The sequence below is a fragment of the Chionomys nivalis genome, chromosome 15 (assembly GCF_950005125.1).
Source record: "Chionomys nivalis chromosome 15, mChiNiv1.1, whole genome shotgun sequence".
Taxonomy (NCBI): Eukaryota; Metazoa; Chordata; class Mammalia; order Rodentia; family Cricetidae; genus Chionomys; species Chionomys nivalis.
The window spans coordinates 1,091,163-1,110,252 of record NC_080100.1 but is presented as its reverse complement, the minus strand read 5'-3'; the positions used below and the strand labels follow the sequence as shown (position 1 = coordinate 1,110,252).

Sequence of the window (19,090 nt, the reverse complement as noted above, 5' to 3'; positions counted from 1 at the left end):
AAAGATGGTCGTTTGAGAGATTGGGTTATTGAGGGCCCTGGAACCCAGGGCACCAGCTGCTTTTACTCTGGCTATATTAGTGTGGGAGAAAAACAGCTCTGCACCCCTGGGCTGGATAAAGATGGCCCTCATGATCTGGCTCTGTTTTTGATTCATCTGCTTTCTCACTCCCAGGACACCATCACATGGACGTGGCAAGGACCCGGAGCGTAAGTTGGGCCCCGTGTCATCCTGTCTGTCCTCTCATTCTGTGGCTGCACAGACCTCTGGTGACTCCCTGTGCTCTCGTTGCTTTTGCAAATGTGAAAATTACTCTTGATAGCAATTAGGATCGACCCATTGTGAAAAAACCTAAGTGTTCCCGTGTGGCTATGTAATTAACTCCTAGATTTTGGGGACATAAGTTCCTCGATGCCAGCACCCACAGGAAGGTAGCTGAGCCCTTCACTTACCCATCTAGTATACCTAGTACTGTCAATCTGGTAGCACTTGGTGTTTGGGGATGGGGGCTTTTGTATAGGCAGTAGGATTCAGGGGGTCCTAGGTGAGGGAGGCCTTCTTAGAGTTGGTATCCTTATCCTCCCAGAACAGACACAAGGAATCAGTTGTCCTGTGATTATCAACCCCATGGAATTAGAGAAACAAAAACTACAGCATCTGAACTTGGGACACCAGGCTGTCAAGGCAACCCATAATAAAGCTGCCATTTGTATGCAGGGAGGAGGAGCCAGCTAGGGATAAAACTGGCTCAAGGGCTTCAGGGAGGAAGTGAAATCAGGTACCAACCCCTCCCTAGCCTTTCAAGGTATTTGTATCACTGGCTGGGGAAGTGCCCCTGCAGTGACGTCAGACCACCACTTCCGAGGTTGGGTGGGGGGTGGGTGGACTGGAAGGATTACTTGGAACTGGGCTCCAGTGTCTTGTCCTGTGCGCAGACTGGCATGTTAGGGCAGAAAAAGATTGGCTCAGAATTAGGGGGTGACTGACTGCCAGGAAGAGAGAAGAGAATGTGACCTCAGGGATGGGGACTCCAGGAAACTCTGTAATTCCATGCAGTACAACAAGTACCGGCAATACTACTGAAGATCCAGGACCCCGGAAATCAGGCAAACCAGTCATAGCATGACTTAAAGCTGAAAGTCTGCCCTGCATACATAGGGAGATGGGCATCCTGGAGACAAGGCTGTCAAAGCAGGAGGGCAAAGGAAGCATTATGGCCTTCTAAAATAACCAAAGACCAAAGCAAATATCTAACCAGAAAAGTGATTAGTTAATAAAATCATCTTATTACATTCTTTTTTTTCCTTGACCTTTCAACTTTGGAAGGTTCCCCTTCCTTCCAGGTTCACTGCCCAGCAGCACCTCCTAGAGGCTTTGGTCAGAATTTGGAGTTATTCAGCTATAAGAATTAGGAGCCCAAGCCTTTAATCCCAGCACTAGGGAGGTAGAGGCAGGCGGATCTCTGTGAGTTCGAGGCCAACCTGGTCTACAAGAGCTAGTTCCAGGACAGGAACCAAAAGCTACGGAGAAACCCTGTCTCGAAAAATCCAAAAAAAAAAAAAGAATTAGGAGCCTAACTTTGTAAACATGTTGTAAAATTATTCAATGCTGTTTTTAAGGTTGAAAATCCTGTGGCTCACTCTGTGCCAGTTTCAAAACCAGGTGGAAATTGAGGTGAGTGAACATAGTGTTATGTCGTGTGGGCAGAATGCAGCATGGGTATGGTGGGAGTGGCATCTGGCCCAGAGTCAGTTCTGCTAAGGTTTGTGAGATACAGGGTTCCATTAGGGTATAAACTGATGCAGTGTTTGAATAGTATTAGACTTGGGGCTGTTGATACATTGTCACAATATTACATGGGGTCTGTATGGATACAGTGTTCTACACTGGGGTCTGTATTACAAAGTATTAGCCTCAGTTGTGTGAATACAGTGTCACACAGTTTACATTGGTGTCTCTAGGAATATAGTGTTACAACAATGTTAACCCAGAAGGATACAATGTCATATAATGTTGCACAGGGTGTCTTTCTGGTTGTATATCATACAATGTTACATTGGAATAAGCTTGATACATTGTTAAAAACTATTAGACCAAGAGCTGTGTAGATAGTTACATAGTATCTAACTTACACAGATAATGTTACATATCTGTCCTTGAGTATCTTCATTTGTCTGGGTCTAAGGGGAACTTTCTGGTCACTTCCTCTCTGTGGCTTTATGTGCTCTGTGTCATTTAAACACATTTGCATAGGATTTTTTTTAAAGATTTGTTCATTTTTATTTTGTATGTATGAGTGTTTTCGTGCATGTATATCTGTGCACCAAGTGTATGTATTGCCTACAGAGACCATAGAGGTTGTCATGTCCTCTAAAACTGGAGTCACAGAAGGTTGTTAGCTGCCATATGGACATTAGGAACAGACCTCTGAAAGAGCAACAAGTGCTCTTAACTACTGAATCATCTCTTTAGCACCTGGGCAGGATTTTTAAAAATTAAAAGGAAACTAAATCTGCCATTCGTTATTTAGGTGATTGCTACCTAGAGTTTATAAAATTGATACATACACATTTTCTTTTTGCTGGCCAAGCAATGGTGGTGCACACACCTTTAATCCCAGCATTCAGGAGGCAGAAGTAGATGGATATCTCTTGAATTTAGGCCTTCGTGATCTACAGACTGAGTTCTAGGATAGCCAGGTCTACACAGAGAAACCCTGTCTTGAAAAACAAACAAAAAGGAAGGAGAGAGAGAGAGACAAGACAGAGACAGACCGAATTTTCATTTTATCTTCATTACTACCTGATACCACCAATACAGATTTGAATGGCTAAATTTCATTCTGTCATCATTGGTCATGGAATAGAACCTACCCAGCTCAGAGCTGCTGGCAAGTTCCTAAGTCCTAACCCACACTCTTGGCTAAATTCAACAAACACAGTCATATATGTATAGTCTGTAGAACTTTTTCTGAGTGAAGGAGGTGGTGGTTTTTGTTTGTTTGTTCAGTTTTGTTGGGGGGGGGTTGTTTGTTTTTCTCAAAAAAAAAATTCTGATGGGCCTTCATCTGAAATCAGAGATGAGTCATACACACCTTTGTATTTGGTGAGACAGCCTGCTCACTTGCTGTAAGTACTACAGAGGCATACAAAATGGGCAGGTGAGCTACTTCTACAAAGAGCCTAGCCCAGAGACTGTCGGTTCTGCTGCTCTGGATATTTTTGGTAGGCTCTTCTGTCAGCTGCCAGGAGAAAGCAAGACCAGACCTGAGAAGGAACATGATCTTGTCATGGCTAGGACCCCTGTTTTGTGGGCAGGCCTATTTCAGACATGGTCTCTCCTTTTCAGATAAAAGACTGAGAAAAGTCCTGCAATATGTTTTACATGCTCTTCTTCGCATTGCTGGTATGTGGTGCCAGTGTTAATGTGAGAGACTGTTGTAATTTTTAGGAATTTCTGAAATGTGACCTTGAAAGCTTATATGCACATATTTGTAATTTACAGGCTTTCGGGATGCTTCTATATTCCTAAATACCTTTATTTTAAGAATAGGAATCAGGCATGGTCTTCTGCTCTTTCATGCTGGTAGAGTTGGCATCTGCATGGGCCCCTAAGTCTTTTAAAATGCTACGTTTTTAGACTGATTTATCACAGAGATGTAGTAGATGTTAGCTGCCAGGAGGGCCTCAGGTGTAGAAACTGCAGAAGAACTGTCTTGTGTAATCCTCAACACAAAACTGTCACTGCAGGATGGAGATATGCTTGTAATTAGGAACTGGACATTGTGACCTGGGACAGTGGGTTCTCCAGATTAGCAAGGCTGAGTTGTAAAATTTACAGGTAGGTGTGTATGTGTGTGCACACCCATGTGCACACATGCATGTGGGTCTAGATATATGTATGTACATTATGAGTGTGCAAGCATGTATTGGTGGGCTCTGCCCATCTTAAAATTGTCACAGTTACCACTTATGATGACCCATGGAATCAGTGTCTTATACTAACAAGAGATAACACAGTTTTTCTGTCCTTAGTTCCTGCCCGTGTATTGCCCTTCGGAGGAGGAGAAGAGAAATCCTGCCCTATATGCCAGCAATGTGCGGCGCGTCATGGCCAAGTGAGTGAGCAGCTGCCAGTGGTGCTGGGGAAATGGGTTTGTGCAAGAGTGAACAAGCAGGTCCTGCGTATGCTAGCGGTGGAGTGCGCTCCGCCTTGGGTTTGTGTCTCCTACTTTTATCTGATGGTGTTTTGACTTGTTTGACATTTAAAAGATGGTTAATCTGTGCTTCATTTCGCAAGTTTCAAACCTGCCGTAGTCATCAGTGATGCCGCGTTTTCTGGGGCATGCACTGGCCTGGGCAGGGGTCAGCCTCAGGTCACAGCCTCCTAAGACGGTGAACTGTTTGCTGACACTCTTGCTCCCCCTGCTGGAGGAATCGTACTGTCCATGTGTTTAATCTCCTAGGGTGACTTGAGCAGCCACCTGACACTTGGGCACAGTAGAGAACTTAAGCATTGTTTTTGCTGGTTCCTGCTAGTCTGGACAACAATCATGTTACCCAGGTGCTCTCAGAACATGGTGGCAGAGCTGTCCACACCCTTAGACCCAGAACAGTAAGCCTGGGATCGAGACCCCTCCATTCCAGCTTGCCCCATGTTCCTGAGACTCCACTGGGAACATGCCATGTCACCACAATCCCAAGCTGCTGCTAGATGCCAGACCTCGTCAGCTGTGTGCACCCAGAGCAGGGTCTGATGAGCTCACCGCACTGATGCATCTGGGGACAAGAGTCGAGAGGTTTCCCTGCTAACCTGAGTGCTTGGTGTATGTGCTTCTGCAGTGACTTTGCAGGAATCCCGTTGGTGCCTGAGCACTGCCAGCCAGTGTGCTCACGGCATATGTCATGCAACAGAACTCATTGTTTTCAGATATCCTGGGCAGGGTATGTTCTTGGGAAGTGATAGTCACTCTTGTTGTGACTTCTGTGTTCATAGGCAGTGATAGTCATTCTTATTTTGGCTTCTCTCTGTGTTCATAGGCATTTCCTTTCTTGATATATAAGTTAAAATAATGTTTTCTGTGGCTAAAATAGCGCACCAAGACATCAGCAAAGGCCTGGTCTAGAGCTCCTATTGCACTCCCAGGAGGGAGGACGCACCCATTATAGTCTCAGGCAGGCAGGGTTGTGTGATGAGACTCTGCAGCTTCCCCCGAGGGGAGGCCCATGTTAGCCTGGCATCTGAGAACTGGGTATCCCATAACTTCCAGTGCCTCCGTGACCTCTGGGCTTTCTTCTTGGCCTGGGCCAGTCTGTTAGAGCAGTGCTCCCCTGAAGGCCGTCAGGAGCTATCCACCCCTGCTGCCCTCAGACCCTCTTCCCTTGCAGCTGCTGTGGTTCCTCCTACTGGTGGGTGAGGACCAGTGGCATGGAACCTGATGGCAGGTTCCCTCTCTTGTAGGGCTCTGGAAGTCTCGGTAACTGACTACACCTTTGAGGACTGCCAGCTGGCTTTGGCAGAAGGACAGCTCCGCTTGCCCGCTGACACCTGCCTGCTAGAGTTCGCCAGGCTTGTGAGGGGCCTCGGGTGAGTGGCCTGTAGCTCTCAAGCCTTCGTGAGAACCAAGCGCTGCCGAGGTTGCAAGGGACCTGTTGGATTTCAGATGTCATCAGTGGGCCACATAGAAGGGCTTTAAGAATCTTTCTGGATACCAGCCGGGTGTATGGGTGCTACCCCTGTACACTATGTGGGAACACACCCAAGGGGCAGACAGTTAGATGCAGAGACAAAACCTGGCATCTTGTAAACTGTGAGGACATGCCAGGCTCCGAAATTAACTTGCTGCTTGTTAAGAAATTTTAAAACTATTTTGATGAGTCTCCAAGCTTCATAATAAGTCTCCTGTTTTCGTTTCTGTGCTATGGTTTTATCAATAAATCTTTCTCGTGTTTTTATTTAGATTGAAACCAGAAAATCTTGAGAAAGATCTAGACAAATATTCAGAGAGTGCAAGGATGAAGAGAGGAGAGAAGATTGGGCTTCCAGAGTTTGCAGCCTACTTGGAGGTTCCTGTCTCAGATGCCCTGGAGGACATGTTCTCACTGTTTGACGAGGTGGGTGCACTGGGGAGCTTGGGGCAAAACCTCTGGCTTGTCCACGTGTAAGTGGTCCTAAGTGGAGCAAGTCCAACAAAGATGCTGGCTAGCCTGTTCTCTCAAGGCAGGCCTTGGCTTGCTTTCTGGCGAAGCTTCATGTTTGAAAACCGACTGGGGTTTTAGCAAGCGTGCCCAGGAATCATCTTCCAAAGCATGTTTTTCACACATGTAGATGTTGCCACATCAGGCTGGGGTGAAGCAGTTAGTCAGCAGGTCCCTGGTGACATGGTCGAGCCATCACCGAATGTGCTTCTCTTTTGCAGAGCGGTGGCGGTGAGATAGACCTCCGTGAATATGTGGTCGCCTTGTCCGTGGTGTGCAGGCCATCCCAGACCCTGGCCACCATCCAGCTGGCATTCAAGGCAAGTAGATTCCCTGAGTGGGATGTTTGCGTCTGTTAGTTATTCTTCTTATTACTGGGACAAATTCCTGGCAAGAAGCATGTTGTAAGAGGAAAAGTTCATCTAGGGCTGTGGTTTGAGGAGATACAGTCATAGTGGAGAAGTCATGGGGGCTATACTGTGAAGTGCCTGGTCTTGTTGCATTTGGAGAAGTCATGGAGGCTAGACTGTGGAGTGCTTGGCTGTGTTGCATTTGGAGAAGCCGTGGAGGCTAGACTGTGAAGGGCCTGGTTGGGTTGCATTTGGAGAAGCCGTGGGGGCTATACTGTGAAGTGCCTGGTCTTGTTGCATTTGGAGAAGCCACGGAGGCTAGACTGTGAAGGGCCTGGCTGTGTTGCATTTGGAGTTAGAAAGCAGGAGATGAATGGTGATGCTCAGCTGATTTCTTGCTTTTCCCTTTTTATTTAGTATGGGATGCCACCACTCAAGGTGTATCTCCATCCTCTGTTAACACTGTTACAAGGCAAGCCTAGAAGTATCTCCTATCCTGTGTCTCCACCCTTTATAGTTCAAGGCGTAAGAATTCCTGTTATGTTGTAAGACCCTTTAAGACCCCTCTTAGCACACGTAAGCTCTATTGCTAACTGGAGTCACCATTCAGTATATTAGTTACCCAGTTGTGTAAGTGACATGTTTGCACCTTAATTTAAATCATTAAACATTTTTTATGCTGTACTTTGCAAAAAAAAAAAAAAAAAGGACTCCTGTTACCAATTTTCTATATCCACTACCTTTGTCAACATTGTAACCAAATACCTGACAAGCCACTCCAGAGACTGGAGAGATGGCTCAGTGGTTAAGAGCACTTGCTACTCTTACACAGGACCTGAGTTCAGTTCCCAACACCCATACCAGATGGCTCACACCACACCACGATTTCTTCTTTTGGCCTCTGTGGGTCCATGCATGTTCATGGTGTGTATACATACATTCAGGCACACACTTACACATGAATAATACAATAAATCTTAAGCCGCTTCAAGGAGGGACATTTGTTTTGGTTTATCGTTTGAGGGACTGCCATCCGGCATGGCAGCAGCTGTGTGAGGCAGTGGCTGCCTGGCAGTCACAGCCAGAAAACAGAGCCCAAGGAATGGTGCCCAGCTCACCACAGCCGAAGGGATGGTGCCTCTCACATTCAGAGTCAAGATTCTCTGAGAACCCCTCACAGATAGGCTCAAGAGTGTCAGCTATCCCTCATCTCTCATGGCCTCCAAAAGCTCCTTCCCTTACTTACTGCTGTACCAGTCCAGAGTAGCGCTGGGCAGTGCCCCCGGTTGCCAACGTAGCAGCTTATGTGATCAATCCAGGGGAGTTAACTGTATGGTGTCAATACTTGCTGGCTGTTTGGAGAAGCCTGGCTCTCCTGTTCGACACTGCGTTCTGTTCTGAAGGCGCCGTCCCGCTTGGACTCTGACGTCATCAAGTAGACTCTGTCGTGGGTGAAAGTGGCGAGCGGCTCTCGGTCCAAGCCTCTCACAGCCGCCTGAGAGCAAGTGTGGCAGGAAACCGAATGTCCTGGCAGTCACGCTGGGGCCACATCCCCACTGTGGTAGGATAGCAGGCACCTGCTCCCTGTTGCCATAGATAGCTTTGCCCAGTTGCACCTACTCCTTGGGCCAGCTGCTACCTCTCAGGCTTCCCCAGGCTCCCCACCTGCACCCATCCTTGTCCTGTAGCCCTGGGAACATAGGCAGTATTGACAGGGACAAGGTGTCAGTGGGGTGTCTGGGAAGACAGAATCATCTTTTCACTCGGTCTAACTAAGACCCTAGGCAGACCAGTGAATGATTCCACCAAGTCCAGCTTGGCAAAGCAAATGAGTTTGTTAGGTTCCTTGTACAGCACTGCAGCATCCTGGGATCTGGTGTAAGGATTTCGATGCCTTCCTCACGCCACAGTTAGGGCCAAATATAAAGGTGTAAAACAGCTTTGTGACCGTGAGAAGACCCAAGAGACTTTACGCTCCTACATTCTTGCCCCCTTTGGGGGTCCCTTCTTGTTTTCCATGTTAATATCACTCTTGTAGAAAAACTTTCACGTAGGGGCTTTGGGGGCACCTTATCCATTTTCCCATACAGTGTAGTTTTCTGGTTAGACATGTATGTAGACTTGCCTTCTTCAAAACCACGGCCTCACAACCGAAAGATGCTGCAGTTTATCATTTGGCCACGAGGTGGCAGGGGAGGCACACTGTTCTGCTTGCCTGGGTCTTGCTACAAGAGCCCTGCAGCCCCAGCTTGGCCCTAGCTTGGCCCTGGCACACCGAGTCCTTCTGGTGCTCCCTGCTAGAGCTGAGTCTTCACTCCATCTCCCTCTACTTGTTTCTCTGCTCCCACGGTTATGACAGCATCCATGTCTCACCCAAGACATATTGCATGTCCATGAGGGGCCTGCAAAGGACAGTAGAGACAGGCATGCATGCCTCTGCCTGGTACTTGTAGGCTCTCAAGGGTGCCAGCTGTCTTGACAAGGTCAGAACAGGACCACTGGGGAAACTGTACCAGATCTGATGAACACCCAGAACAAGGACCCCCCAGGGTAACTCTTCGCTGTCCCTTGCAGATGTATGGATCACCTGAGGACGGCAGCATAGATGAGGCCAACCTGTCCTGCATCCTCAAGACCGCACTGGGTGTATCAGAACTAACAGTGACTGACTTGTTCCAGGCTATTGACCAAGAGGAGAAGGGAAGAATCACATTTGGTAAGTGGAGTCAGAACAGTGTTGCAGCTCACAACGCCTGTCTGCGCTCTGTGCCCTACCATACAGTTTCTGAGCTTCAGGCAAGGGGTTGGAGGTTGAAACACACAAACACACACAGAGACAGACAGACACACAGACCTCTAGTCACTGGTAAGAAGCCCCTTATTCAATAGCACCATGGAGGCTTATACATCCAACAGTCAGGTGGGCCAACAGGTGAAAACCTTATCCTTTGATCCTCAAGGCGAAGGCAACACGTGCTCGCTCGTGAAGCAGAGCTGGTAAACAACTTTGACACAGCTTTCAGTAACTCAAATCAGAAGGAAAGTAAAAATCTCTAACAGGGAAGAGCAGCTGGAGGCCAGGACTCCAAATGGTCCCAACACAGTGTCGTCCCCAAACAGGGGTAGGATTTAGTGGACACTCCAGCCCAGGTATGCAAAAGAGAGCATGGCCTCAGGAGGCCTGGGGATGTGAATGGAACCCCTTCCCCATCTCCACACCCTAAGCTACCCCTTCCCCACATAGCAATGGATCCCCTGGAGAAGGTTCTTCTGAAACCTAGAAAGACATGATGATCATGGGTCCAGTTTCTCCCTGTGATTTAGAAGCAAGCTTAAAGCTTAGAGCCCACAACCAGGCAAAGTTGCAGAGGCTTCTGACTTGGGTATCCTTGTGGGGAACACCCACCCCAGCTGCATTGGAGGTGCTCTCCAGGCAGCTTCAGCTGGATGCCAACACCCACAGCCTTTATCTCGGGCCCCTCTGCCATAGCCTGCTCTTAGTCCCTGACCTGAGGAATTCCTGGTCATCACACGGGTTGGCCTTTCTGGGGGATCTCTGACCATTGGCTGGTGATGAGGCTCTCTCGGTCCCAATGATCACCTTCCTTGTCTTTGCAGATGACTTCCGCGAGTTTGCAGAAATGTACCCCGACTTCGCAGAGGACTATTTGTACCCTGACCAAACACACTTTGACACCTGTGCACAGACACCCCCAGCACTGACTCCCAATGGCTTCTGCACTGACTTCAGCCCTGAAAACTCAGACTTTGGGAGAAAGAATTCTTGTAAGAAAGTGGACTAGAATGGGCGATTCTGGAGGGATGAGGCCTCTCGTGCATCACCGCCCGCCTCCAGTGGCCTGGAGCCTGTGTGTGTGCTGTGCCATCTGCATCTCCCTGTCTTCCCACGCCGTCTCTCTCTGTCTGCAGACCCGAGGTCCAAAAGATTTGTGATGTATTTGTTTTCTGTCTCAGGGCCCAGCTGGGCATTTGCAGGGAAGCTGTGTGTATATCCCACCTGCCCATTGCAGGCAGACAGGCGGGTGGGTGCTCGGGGCCTCCCTGTGGGGCGGGACTCCACAGGCTGAGTGGGCACAGGTCTGGCTGTGTGACTCACCTCGAATACGCTGGTCTTGAGTGTGTGTCAGTCTTTCTCCTTGTTGTCTGTATGGTGTGCACAGTGTGGGGGTCTGCACACACCTATCCTGGAACAGTCACCTTGTCCTGCTTCCGTGCCTCTGCCGTCTCTGGCTCACCATGTGAGGGGGCATCACCCAATGATAAGTGTTTCTGTGTTTGTGCAGGAGCCCGTGACTATTTTATAAACCTCACTTAGGTACTTTGGAAAACAGTCAACATTTTTTTAAAAAAGAAAAAAAAAAGAAAGAAAATTGGTTTTCTACTCCATTTTTTGTGTTAGCTTATGGATATTTATTTCCAGGCTTGTTTTTGATAGATTCTGAGGCTGTCTCCGGTGGCCACAGTTTAAAGGGTCTCTCTGCCCTCCTCCCATTTAGGTCCATGGGACGCTTAGCCACAAAGTCTGGCCCCAGCATCCTCTGCTTTTCTTAAGCCTTCCTGAATCCCCATCTTTTTTTTAAATAAACATTGCCAATTCGGTATTTCAGTTTCAATATAACCAAAATCTACTTCATGTAACTGGTGAGAGCATTGAATGTGAGTACAGAATCAGGCAGAGGGAAAGAACTGGAAGGCATCCCCTTGCCTTGATGATGTCATTATGATGTCATTCTAGACCTCGGAGCAGACATACTGAGATGAGCCAGGAGGTCCTGTCCAAAGCCCTCCATCCTCTCCTAACATGGTGACTTAGGAAAGCAGCCACCCTCTGAGCACAGGTGTCCTTCTTCTGTGGGGATGACAGCTGCAGGGGACAGACCACACCGTTTACTGCGCTTGGCCACCCCTTGAAGTCAGGAAGGAGCAGGGTCCAGACTGTCCCCTTTGGCATTACCTGGTTTCATCTTTTTATATGACAAACTCATCCTTAAAGCACAACAGTGACCGTAGGTTTAGTTTGTTTTGTAAGCAATGGTTGCTTTGTAACTTTGTTTTTTACTCCTAAATTAGATTTTTACATCCGGGGCATTGCTATAAAAAATGACCACTAGGCTAATAAGTGCAGGAACAGGTGTTTACTAACTTTCTCAGAGAGAGTGTTAGTGTGTGCGTCCCCCAAGAGAAATACGTAAACAGAACCCCTCAACCTTAGCCACACAGCGCCACACTGCCGCAGGATGGGCAGGGAGCTTGGATTCTGGGCTCTTAGCTTGTTAGGTATGAATGAAATGTGAACACAGCCTTTGTAGCCAACGGGTTGGTTTTTATAACTGTAGAGTACAAATTTCCAGAAGAGAAAAGCCATGAAAAGGCCAATGAAGGAGATTAATGAACTAAGATGTCCCGAGGTTGGGGCTCTGCCCCTCCATCTGCAAGTGAAGGATTCCTGTGGAATGCCCCTGGGCATATTGAGAGAATCCTGAGCAGACCTGGGACGGAGTTCATTCTCCTGATTACTCTTGATAGTAACCTCAGTCCGCGCTCAGAACTGTGAATGTACAGAGCAAGCAGGGGCTGGGGCTGTGCCCGCCCTGCCTGCAGGCTCCTTTGGGGTGCGGTCTTCAGGTTTTCGGTGGAATAAACACAACACAATGTAAAGTTCTACAGGCTTGAGTGTGTTTTGTTAAATGCCTCTCAGTGGAAAGACAACAGACTTTTCTCAGCCTGGTAGGAAAGCCCAACAAAGTGAGCTCATCTTTTAGGCTTGGAAAGCACCTGCAGCTGTGTGCGGAAGCTTTCCTGGCAGTGTTGCAGCCAGGAGCTCCACTCTCACCCCCATGACACGCGTGCATCTCTTTGCATCCAGCAGGCTGATTCTGTTTCTTATGCGCGATGCGTGTGTAACTCTGAGCACGTTTGTCAGCAGATTCATCCTGTGGAACCACTATAAAAGATGGAGAAACTGAAGTAAAAACAACTGCTGAAGAACTACACCCTCAAAAAGGTTTGGTGAAGGCTGAGGGGATAGCTCAGTAGCTAAGTGCTTGCTGCAGAAGCCTGAGACCCGAGTCAATCCCCAGAATAAATGACTGGTGTTTACCAGAGCAGTGGGACACTAGCATGTCGGTGTGGGCTCCATGCAGTGAGAAAATAGGGTCTAGCCTGATACTGTTTCATAAGCTTTATTTACACCCTGTGTTTTAAGATTCATATTTTATCAGTTTTTATTATGTTTATGTGCACACGAATGCAGGTGCCCTTGCAGGTCTGATCAAAGGTGTCAGATACCCTACAGCTGAAGTTACAGGTGGTTGTGAGCTGTCCCTGTGGGTGCTAGGAAGCAAACTCAGCGCTCTTTACTGCTGAACCATCTTTCCATCCCTCTCCTTTGTGTTTTTTGAAGAACTTGTCATTTTTTAAATGACCATCAGCTCTGACACTAAGTATATTTAAGATTTTTAAAATTTGTTTTGACTTATTTCTTGAGACAGGATCTCACCAGCTTCTGCTGTCCTGGAACTCATTATGTAGACTAAGCTAACCTTAAATTCACAGACGTCTACCTACCTCTGCCTTCAGGTGCTGGGATTAAAGACATGCACCGCCATGCCTGGTTTGTTTACAGTTTAAAGAGTCAAACCAAGACATGAGCTGTATGCTTTCCTGGCAGAGCTGGTTCAGGAAGTGGTCACCTGTAATCATTTTGCTCAAGAACACACTGGCCACACCCATGCAGGGCAGCAGCCAGGCAAACTACGTGTTCTACATGGAACCAGGGTAGGGATTGTACCCCTACCACCACCACCCAGCTTTGTAGGTTACATTCCTGTGCATTTTCCAGCATGGTTGCTGAAGTCATGCCTATAAACACGAGGCTATACCTTCTCCCGGGAAGATGAATTCCACCAGCCTTGTCTCCACCTTCAGATGAACTGAGTTTGGTCGGGAGCCAATCTAAACATTTCCTTAGGGAAAAACTGAGTTTCAAAGTCCAGTTCTGCTCACCATTCCCTGTCTAAAGTGATAGGGGTTCCCGAGAAGTGGGAAGAATGAGTAACCAATTAACCGTCCGATGTGCAAGTTCACACACAAGCAGGCACACGTGCGCGCAGGTATGCACATGCTCAGTCAAGCACTGCACAGTACCGTGGCTGACCCGTCCTCATCCGTCTCACTGTAGGATGGCACATGTTCACAGATCTCCCCGTACCTATCTGTGCTCCCCTGACCCCAGGTTTGGTAGCACCTTAGTCCCAGTCTTAATCATGACAATGTCAATAAGCACACGGAGAGATACTGGACTCCACAGGCAGTGATGGCTCTCCCCTGCCTATTCTATCCAGTTGCACGACAGTGGCCCTTTGTCATACATTGAGTCAGGAAAGAGACAACTCCGGGGCTGACAGCTGTTTAACTTGGTGCAGCACTTGTCTTGGGGTCCCAGGTAGAAACCTCTGGTCTTGGGGACAGAGGCTCTTAAGCAAAGTATTCCAACATTAAAAGGAGAAGCAGAATCTTGGTCAGGGCCTGTGGATTTGTCCAGGCCAAGTTACACAGTAACAGATAAGGGCCACAGAGAGCTGAAGCCAGCAAAGAAGATCTATTTCTCACATAGGGCAAGGCAGCTCTGCCTGCGGCTTTGTTTGATTGATTTTGAGATTGTAATTTAATGACAATGTTTCTCCCTTTCTTCCCTACTTATCCTCCCAGATACCCCTGCCCACTGTTACTATCCCTGTCCCAGGCTGACAGACCAGCCCCTCCAGAGACTGCCTGTCAGATGGCAGGGAGGTGAAGGGTCTTCATTGTGTTGGTGTTTATCAGTCACCCTCCTGCCTCACTGGGCCGAACGGTCACCTGGCCATACCCAGGGTCGTAGGCAGGAGTATAGCTGGGTGGGGGAGGACTTTGAGAAGGCAAAGGGAGCATTTAGAACAGGGGCACAGTCACCAGGGCATCCCCAGATATAACTGAGCCATTGCTAATTTCTCAGTTACAGGTGCTTTTCTGGCCACGGTTAGCCATGCGCACCAGTCCTCGGTTACGGCACCATTCTGACTGGGGAAAGCAGTCCAAAATCGCAGGTCCACCTCCAATGTCAGCCCAGCCCTGCATCCTTCAAGGCTTAAAGCCATGAGTGGGGAGTGAACAGTCACGAATAGGCCCCTCACTGCACTTCAGGTGGTATTGGCAGGAAAACCTAGAAGCCGAATCTGTACTTGGGGTTCGTATCAATCAGGGAGCCTTTCCAGTTGTGATGGAAAGGCCAGAGCAATCGGCCTGCTTGGGAGAGCTGGCAGATCCGAGAGTGCTGCCCGCTTTAGGTCTGGGAATTGAAGCACGACTTCGACCAGGCTAAGTAGTTACTGACCAGCTCCGCAGCTGATCCACATTTAGTCTCCACCCTTCTTTTCCAGCCACGTGGAGAGGATCTATGAGATGCACACTGGAAGAGACAAACTCATGCATACCATGTTACACCTGAGAAAATCCTATTGGATGATGTCCTGAAGGAAGAAACAGGAACCTGGCTGGAGCTTAGCAATGTGCAGTCCCAGCAAGCACAGGCAAGAAATACAGAGAAAAGAAATGAGTAGCCCGAGAAACATGGTCAGATAACCTTTCAGAGACAGAAAAAAATATTTGACAAGATAATAGCCATAATTTCCCCCAAATCTATAAATGCAGACATAAAAGAGGCATCTCGGTGAGCACCCAATCGAACAAACACCAAGCAAGCCAGGCCTTGGAAAAGATGCTTGCCACTAAGCCTGATGATCTGAGTTTGACCTCCCACAACCCACATGGTCGAAGGAGAGAAAAACTCCCACAAGTTCCCATGTGTGCCTGGCACAGTTTCACACTCACATGCCACACAAACATACAATGTAAGATAATTTGAAAGGAAAACACAAGGGTTTCCAGGAGAAATGTGTGCGCTCCCAAGGCACAAGCCTGCCCAGGTGTTTGCGGAGTGCCCACTGGCTAGGGACTGATAGCTGTCAGCCAGCTCCTCGGTGAATACCAGCTGGCTTCTCAATGGTAGTCCACTTCTCAACGAGAACCAAATTCTCAGTGACTAGCAGCCAAGTTTTCCATGACTGGCAGATGACTTCTCAATGACAGCCAAACTCTCAGGGACAACCAATTTCTCAATGACCAGAGCCGCCTCAGTGACTGCCAACAAGTTCTCAGTACCTGCTGATTTCTTGGTGACTGACAGCTGTCAACTCCTTGATGGCCACCAACTACTCATTGGCCTCTGACTATGCTAGCTAGATAGCTGGTGGCATCCTCAAAGAGAGAAAGAAAAAAGACCAGCCTGGAATTCTGTGTTTAAAATAAAGACATTTTTAGTAAGCAAAAGCTGAGTCAGTGAGCCAGTTCATCATTGCCAACAGTGTCAATCACAAAAATACAAGAAGCTGAGCTGAGCACAAAAGCTAGGTATTATCTGAAGGGCATTATCTGAAGGTACACTACTGAAAGGTGTGTCACAGCCAGGAGAGGTGACACGAGTCTTTAATACTAGCACTTGGAAGGTGTCAGCAGGTGGGTCTCTGAGTTCAAGGCCAACCTGATCTACAGAGTGAGTTACAGGATAGCCAGGGCTACACAAAAAGAAATATATAGCAAGTCTTCTAAAGGAAACAAGTGTGTAAGCATGAGTTTTATCCAAACTAGGCAGGACTGTAGGAGGCGTGCAAAGGAAGGTAAAAACAAATATAAAATAGCCAGGTGCTAAATGTAAACCCCGTCGTGTCAGTATTTCCATTAAACACAGACTAAAAGCTGAATGAAAAATAAAGTAAGTATATGCAGGGTAAGCACAGGTAGAAAATAAAAGGATAGGAAAGGTAATACCGTAGGCTGACTCAAAACAGGGCAGCTTGTAAGGTTTCCTTGTGCTGATGAACTCTGAGTCAAGGAGACATTTCCTTAGAAGAAAGGTTCCTTCCACAAGACACTGAAGCCCCCAGGATCAAGGATGAGTTGAGCAGCATCAAGAGATCCAAAGGCAATAAATTGGTGAACATGGTTGAAGACAACTCTTCAGAAATTGACCCCATCCAGGGAAAGGAATCCAACCATGTAAAAGTTTAAATGACCCCCTCTATTAAACTCATGAAGCAGCACAGACCATGTGCCTGGTACTAGAGTTAATCTTTGAGAGCTCAGTCAGTCCCAAAGTGGTTGGGTCAGGATGAGTATGTCTCTCATCTACATGAAGCTGCCCACAGACAGAACTGAACTGTGCAATCCACTCAGCAGCAAGGGATACAAGTTGCATTCCAAGAAATGGTGACAAGGGCCACAGAATGGTGACCAGTGCCTGCCTGTCCAGTTCTGTGAGAGCTAGTTGGGTGCTGGCTGGCTCCTAAGCTGCAAAAAGTTGCTTCAGGTCAGAAGGAACAGGGGATGAACGTGCCTCTCCAGAAGGAAGTCCAGGTCATAAGGATCTTAGGGGTGAATAAATCTATAGTGTCTGGTGTCAAATCAAATCGGCATGCAATCAGCAAGTCCTTCAGTCCCATGATGAATGAGAGGGCTTGGAAATCTGGGTTCATACCAATGAAGAAGAAAAGGTAGTTAGGAAGATAATAGCAAAAGTTTTCTTCACTGTTTAAATCTCTTTTGGAGGATGGTCACCTGTTGTCAAGTTGACAATGCATTCTCCAGTTTATAACGTGTACAGCAAAATGTTTGAAGCTGACAGCCCAAAAGCTAAAGGGAGTGCACTCTAGTCAAGTGTTCCTGCTGCAAGTTAGGGTAAAGCTATCGGTGAAAGACACAGTGAGATCGTGCCTACTACATGCAATGAAGCAAGAGACAGAACAACATTTCAATGAGCAGAATGAAACTACAGCTACTGATCTGAGAAAAGACCGAGAATGTATCAGAAAAACATAGAAAGCCAGGGGCAAGCTGGTAGACAGAAGTCCAACCAAAGCAGTCTTCATGTCAAGCATTCAGGGTATGAATGCCTCAATTAAAAAGCAGAAACTGTCACATTGCATAGGAAAACAACACCGAAAACAATGTACTCACAAGAAACACATTGTGTGTATGACAGCACAAGGTAGAAGGGACCAAACAGGTTAGGATGTGTTGGCCAGGCAGCACTGTCATATTGGAAAGTCAGGGCTTCAGCTCTTCAGTGCAGGCTACTGAAAAGTTTGCATTACAGTAGGCAAGCAGAGTCCAGAAAGTAAACAAACAGCTGAACTGACTTCAGGGCAATTGCAGAGACTATCAGGTAGAGGGAGGATCACACTTCCAATAAGTGGTGCTCAAACAGTATGAGATTGACATGAAAACCCATAACCTTGAATCCACTTCCTGCTGCACTGATTTAAAACGGACTATATTTTTTAAAAAAAAAATGTACAGTCTTGCGGGGAGATGATGGCACACGCCTTTAATCCCAGCACTCAGGAGGCAGAGGCAGGCAGATCTCTGTGAGTTCGAGGCCAGCCAGGTCTACAAGAGCTAGTTCCAGGACAGGCTCCAAAGCTACAGAGAAACCCTGTCTTGAAAACAAACGACAAATGAACAAAAAGTACAGTCTAAAATATAAAAGTTTTAAAGAAAAGCTTAGGGGGAAGCCTTTGTGATCTTGGGATTATTAAAAATGTCTTAAGACTAAAATCAGGATTTAAAAAAAAAATGATAAACTGAACTTCATCAAATACCATTTGCTCTTTGAAAAGACCCTCCTAAAATAATTAAAACAATTCAAAATTGGGATAAATATTTAAAATACCCTGCTCTATCAAAGAACCTGTAATCTGGTCTGGGACTGAACTCAGAATAATTGAGTAGCAGACATGTTTGTCTCCAGAGAATTGAGAGGACTGTACAAATTCATTCACAGGTTAAAAACTCACATGTGAAAAAAGGCTGAACACATACCTGACACGTAAGAATTGTCAAAACATCTTAGTCATTAGAGAAATGCAAATTCAAAGCAAAATGAGATGTCACTACAAATATACCAGAACACATGACTAAAAAGACTCACAGTGCAAAGTATGCTAAGAATACATGGCAAAGGCATTCCCCAACACTGTAGAAACACTGAAGAAACATGTATGCCCATGACATAACTAATACATTTCTTACTGCATTTGTGGCTCTGAGTAATATATGCTATGTTTTGTTTCTGTAATCTTGCTTGCCTAATGCACCAGCAACCTCCTCCCATTTAGAAATAGACACAAAGTAACTGTTCTAACCTCACTGACTTATGATGCCGGCTAAAATTCAAACTTCTCTCATCAATGGTCCTTAGTCATATAGGCCAACCCCACCAATAACAACAAGACTAAAGTGATGCTGTACAGCCTATCAACGTTGTAATAAACATGACCAGGACCCTGTTCCTCAGAGCATAAGCTTGGCTGGCCTGCCAGCATAATTAAAGATGGGTTTTCCAACAATTAATGCTGTTTGGTTTCTTGAATATCATATTTCTGCAACATGAGGACCTTGCAAAAACAGTTAGCTGTTTTTTAGAAACAT

At 46.9% G+C, this 19,090-nt stretch overlaps 1 protein-coding gene across 1 annotated transcript in view; it reads left to right on the top strand.

Moving 5' to 3' along the window:
• Lpcat1 (lysophosphatidylcholine acyltransferase 1) overlaps positions 1-12,224 on the top strand; it is a 53,173-nt gene extending 40,949 nt beyond the window's left edge. The window contains exons 7-14 of the mRNA XM_057789918.1: positions 175-209; positions 1,620-1,674; positions 4,035-4,117; positions 5,461-5,586; positions 5,960-6,113; positions 6,419-6,517; positions 9,122-9,263; positions 10,166-12,224. Of these exons, the coding sequence (XP_057645901.1) occupies positions 175-209; positions 1,620-1,674; positions 4,035-4,117; positions 5,461-5,586; positions 5,960-6,113; positions 6,419-6,517; positions 9,122-9,263; positions 10,166-10,350 (879 nt within the window). The 3' untranslated portion in view covers positions 10,351-12,224. The remainder of the gene's footprint in view (positions 1-174; positions 210-1,619; positions 1,675-4,034; positions 4,118-5,460; positions 5,587-5,959; positions 6,114-6,418; positions 6,518-9,121; positions 9,264-10,165) is intronic.
• Positions 12,225-19,090: the final 6,866 nt, after the last annotated feature.